The sequence below is a fragment of the Anomaloglossus baeobatrachus genome, chromosome 4 (assembly GCF_048569485.1).
Source record: "Anomaloglossus baeobatrachus isolate aAnoBae1 chromosome 4, aAnoBae1.hap1, whole genome shotgun sequence".
Classification (NCBI taxonomy): Eukaryota; Metazoa; Chordata; class Amphibia; order Anura; family Aromobatidae; genus Anomaloglossus; species Anomaloglossus baeobatrachus.
In genome coordinates, this window is record NC_134356.1 from 27,158,751 (window position 1) to 27,163,132 (window position 4,382).

General features: G+C 47.3%; 1 protein-coding gene across 1 annotated transcript; it reads right to left on the bottom strand.

Moving 5' to 3' along the window:
- Positions 1–239: 239 nt before the first annotated feature.
- Positions 240–2,057, bottom strand: LOC142301104 (E3 ubiquitin/ISG15 ligase TRIM25-like). Its single transcript, XM_075342125.1, has one exon. It carries the CDS (start codon positions 2,038–2,040, stop codon positions 442–444), a length of 1,599 nt encoding a protein of 532 aa, XP_075198240.1. The 5' UTR covers positions 2,041–2,057; the 3' UTR covers positions 240–441.
- Between the last annotated feature and the right edge of the window lie 2,325 nt (positions 2,058–4,382).

The following is a 4,382-nucleotide window of genomic DNA, read 5'->3' on the forward strand; positions in this document are numbered from 1 at the left end:
TTCACGCGATTTACCTACAGACGTCCCGGCCTCTATCTCCATAGCGGAGGGCCGGGATTTCCGCAAGTAAATCCGCATGAATAATTGACATGCAGTTAGGTGCGGCTGAGGGATCTCCGCAGGAGATTCCGCAGCCGCACTTTCCGCAGCGTGGACACAGACACTCCCCATGTCCCATAGGGTAACATGGGGAGTGTCTGTACATGGTAGAACCTGCGGATTTATCTGGAAAATCCAGAAAAATCCGCAGGTTTTCCGCGGCAAACTCCGCAGCAAAAAGCTCCCATGGGCACATGGCCTTAAGGTCAGTGGTGTCAGGAAACACAGGAAGATTTCAGGAGGCTCCAGAGGGAAATGTATTTTATGTCATAGAAAAATCAGAAAAATGTTTAGAATGAAAGTTAGTTTAAAAATTGGGATTTTTCTGATGTTTCTTTCCAGTTATGTTCTAATCTTCACCCAGCTATATACATAGTGACCGTCATTATACATCCAAAACACACATAAGGCAGCATGAAGGGGCTCGGAGAAGGCGGCAGTGAAGGTGTGTAAGCGTCTGATGGGGTCACACAGCTCATAAAAGGACAACTGCCCGGCCCCATAATCCAGACAGATCCTGACTCTACCACTGGAGATCTTGTTCGGTAACTGGATCTCTATACTGTCATGTATCACTGAATACTGATTATTATATCTCCTCAAACTCCAGGACTTGTTATTATTTCCAATCAGTGACTCTTCTCCCCTCCTGTCTATACTGGGATAACACATCCCCACACTCCACCCCCCTGATCCACTGCCCTCCACATCCCAGTAATGTCGTCCTGAGGTAAATCCCCTCCTGCTCATCACCTGATTATACTGGAATCTCTCTGCTGTTTCTGGACGATTCTGGTTATTTTGTGTCCAAGTCGCAGTTTTCAGGTCGTCTGATATAAGGAGATCATTACCAGCGGTGTTTACATCCAGTAATATGTCTGCAGGATCCTCCACATAGATCCCGCTCCTTATACCTGTTATTACCTCACATAATGTGTGTAATGTGTGTGAGATCACAGTCACATCCAGGTCATCTCCATCATGGAGCTGTTTATCATGTCCCCCTGTGTCCTCATCACCTCCCTCCTCCTCAGGATCACACAAGTCCCCGGTGTCTGGTTCCTGTAAGACGGTCAGTGGATGAGTCATGTTACACAGCTCCTCAATGTGCCTCATCTTCCTGGACAGCTCGTCCTTCTTTATTTCCAGCTTGATCAGAGCAGACAGTGACCATGACTCTTCCTTTTCCTGCCTGGAGATCTCACTCAGGACCTTCTTCTCCAGGTCGTCCACCCGTCTCCTGATGTCTGTACATAGGGCAGTGACTCTCTCGGCTTCTCCAGCTGCTTTCTCTTGAGCTTTTCTCCTTCGTTCCTTCAGACTCCGAACTCTTTCCTCAGTCTTCTCTCTCTTTGTGGTCAGTTTCTGGAGAACACTGCTCAGTTTCTTCTTCTTCTTCTCTGAGGCCTCATCCAGTGACTCCATTTTATGTCCTTTATGTTTCCCAATCAAACTGCAGGACACACAGATACAAGCGGCGTCCTCAGTGCAGTAATATTCCAGGATCTTCTTATGGACAGAACATTTCCTTTTCTCCAGAGAAGTGCTGGGATCAGATAAGACGTGTTCTGGTGATTTGCTGTGAGTCCTCAGGTGTTTCTCACACAGAGAAGCCTCACAGTGTAGACAGGATCTAACAGCAGGTACAGGAGAATCCACACAGTAAGTGCAGCAGATCCCAGTGATCTTTTGTTCTTGCTGAGTAATCATGAAACGTTCTGTGACATTATGAAGATTTATGTTCCTCATCAGCGCCGGACGCTCCTGAAACTCTTCTCTGCATTCAGAACAGGAGTAAACTCCAGACCCGTCCTGTGTATCCAGCACACGATCAATACAGACCCGGCAGAAGTTGTGTCCACATCTCAGCATTACAGGATCCTTAAAAATAGATAAACAGATGGAGCAGAGCAGCTCGTCATTCAGATCAGCAGACGCCATGGCTGACGGGAGACAGAAGAAGCGAAACTGAAAGTGGATGATTCCGGAACAGGAAAACTGTAGTTACACCCATTTTCTTAACCCCTTAAAGCTGCAGCATTTATTTTTCATCTCTGCATTCTAAAAGCCAAAGTTTTCTATTTTTCGATTGATACAGCCGTACTAGGGCTTTTTTTTATGGCTGACGGAAGAAGGAAGAAACGAAACTGAGTGTGTCTAATAATACTTAGCAATGTTGTAGTTACACCCATTCATTTAACTCCTAATGGGAATCCTTGTGAGAATACTGTGATCAGGGGCAGAAACCCTGATTTCAGAGTTGTCACTTACTTTACTGGGTCCTTGTTTTTTTAAAAAAAAAAAATAAATAAATAAACTGTTTTCTGTGTTGCACAGCTACAAGTTATCTGAATGCTGAGCTCTGTATAACCCCACCCAGACCACTGATTAGCAGCATTCAGTCTACAATGTACATAAGCAGAAAGCTGCCAATCAGTGGTGTGCACAGAGAGAACGAAGGGGTACTTCTCACATAGTGAAATCGCTGCTGAGTCACAGGTTTTGTGACGTACCAGTGACCTCATCAGCGATCTCGCTGTGTGTGACACTAAGCAGCGACCTGGCCCCTGCTGTGAAATCGCTGATCGTTACACACTGTTCTGGTTCATTTTTTGCTCGTTGATCTCCCGCTGTGCAGCACGCATAGGCGTGTTTGACGGCAGGAGACCAACGATCTGAATGAGCAGGGAGCTTGCTAGTAACCATGGTACACATCGGGTAACTAAGGAAAGCACTTTGCTTAGTAACCCGATGTGTACCCTGGCTATGTGTGCAGGGACCTGGCGCCTGGCAGCTGCGGACGCTGGTAACCATGGTACACATCGGGTAACTAAGCAAAGCGCTTTGCTTAGTAACCCGATGTGTACCCTGGCTACCAAGCAGAGCGTCGTTACACGGGTCGCTAGTGGCTGATCTCTGACCGCTGTGGAGATTTACCTGATTGCCGTGATCGCTGGAGTGTCTCTAAATGGTCACTGGTGAGGTGTCAAAGTCGGAACGCTGGTCACGTCGCTTAGTGTGACGGTACCCTAAGAAGCAAGAAAAGCACAATAGGGTGATACCATATTACAACTATGTATAGAGAAGGGATGTGTGCTCACCAGATTAAGTTGTATATCACATAAGAACTTTAGAGTATATCAGCTGGTGACAGTCACATGAGGAATGATGGAGGAGAGTTGTAGGAAATATGCATGACAGCTATCTGTGCTGCTGGAAGGTGAGACAAATGGGTGGGGAAAGAAAGAACAAAAGGATTCCTTGTTTTTTTCAGTAGGAACCTTCACAGCTGCAATAGAAAAAACACCAAAGCTATGCAGAGCTGAGCTCCTTCAACATGGTCAGCATAAGTATGAGCTATAGCAGGCATAGGGAGGAATGAGGAGAAGGGAGTGGCTGCAGCTGAGATTACAACTTGGTACCTGTTAGATCACTGCAGAATAGATATTAACTAGGGATGAGTGAATATATTCACCATTATTCGGTATCCGACGGATAACAGACTATTCGCGCCATTCGGTATCCGACAAACAAAACAACATCCACTCCGACACTCTCATTTTCGTTTCTGACTTCCTGGTACTCCTTTTGAGAGAGAGAGAGGGAGAGAAAGAGAATACTGTTTCAGTCTTTTCCCATCCATTTCAGCCTTTTTCTGAGTCACCACAGCTCGCCGTTAGGTCCAACGCAGGGGTGGGATTCAGCCGGTTCTGCCCGGTTCTGGAGAACTGGTTGTTAAAATAGCAGCCGGTTCCTAGAACCGGCAAGAAACAGCTCCGGCGACCCGGTTCCCTGTATTCATTTGTGTTAGTGTCTCTTTAAGACACTAGCACAAATGAATCCCCGTACCTCCGCGCTGCACTTCCTGGTACCGTGGAGCCTGTCTGCTCCCTGACCCGGTGTGCAGCGACGTGCTGACGTTGCGGAGATGACGGCAGTGTGAGGAGGTAGCTCCTCCTCCTGCCGTCTGTCAGCGTCAGAGTGCAGAGACGAGCCGCGGAGGACGGAAGACAGGAGAAGCTGACGGTGCCTGGAGGTAAGCGCACAGTGAGCTGAATCTGCACGGAGCAGGGAGAGGAGCCGCATTAAGATGGCAGCTATATGTGGCTATATGGGAAGAGGAGGCCATATAAGATGGGAGCTATATGTGGCTATATGGGGAGAGGAGGCCATATAAGATGGGAGCTATATGTGGCTATATGGGGAGAGGAGGCCATATAAGATGGGAGCTATATGTGGTTATATAGGGAGAGGCCACATAAGATGGGAGCTATATGGGAAAA

Bases quoted from the DNA above. Each gene is read 5' to 3' on its own strand.
- LOC142301104 (XM_075342125.1), bottom strand. From the start codon at position 2,040: ATGGCGTCTGCTGATCTGAATGACGAGCTGCTCTGCTCCATCTGTTTA.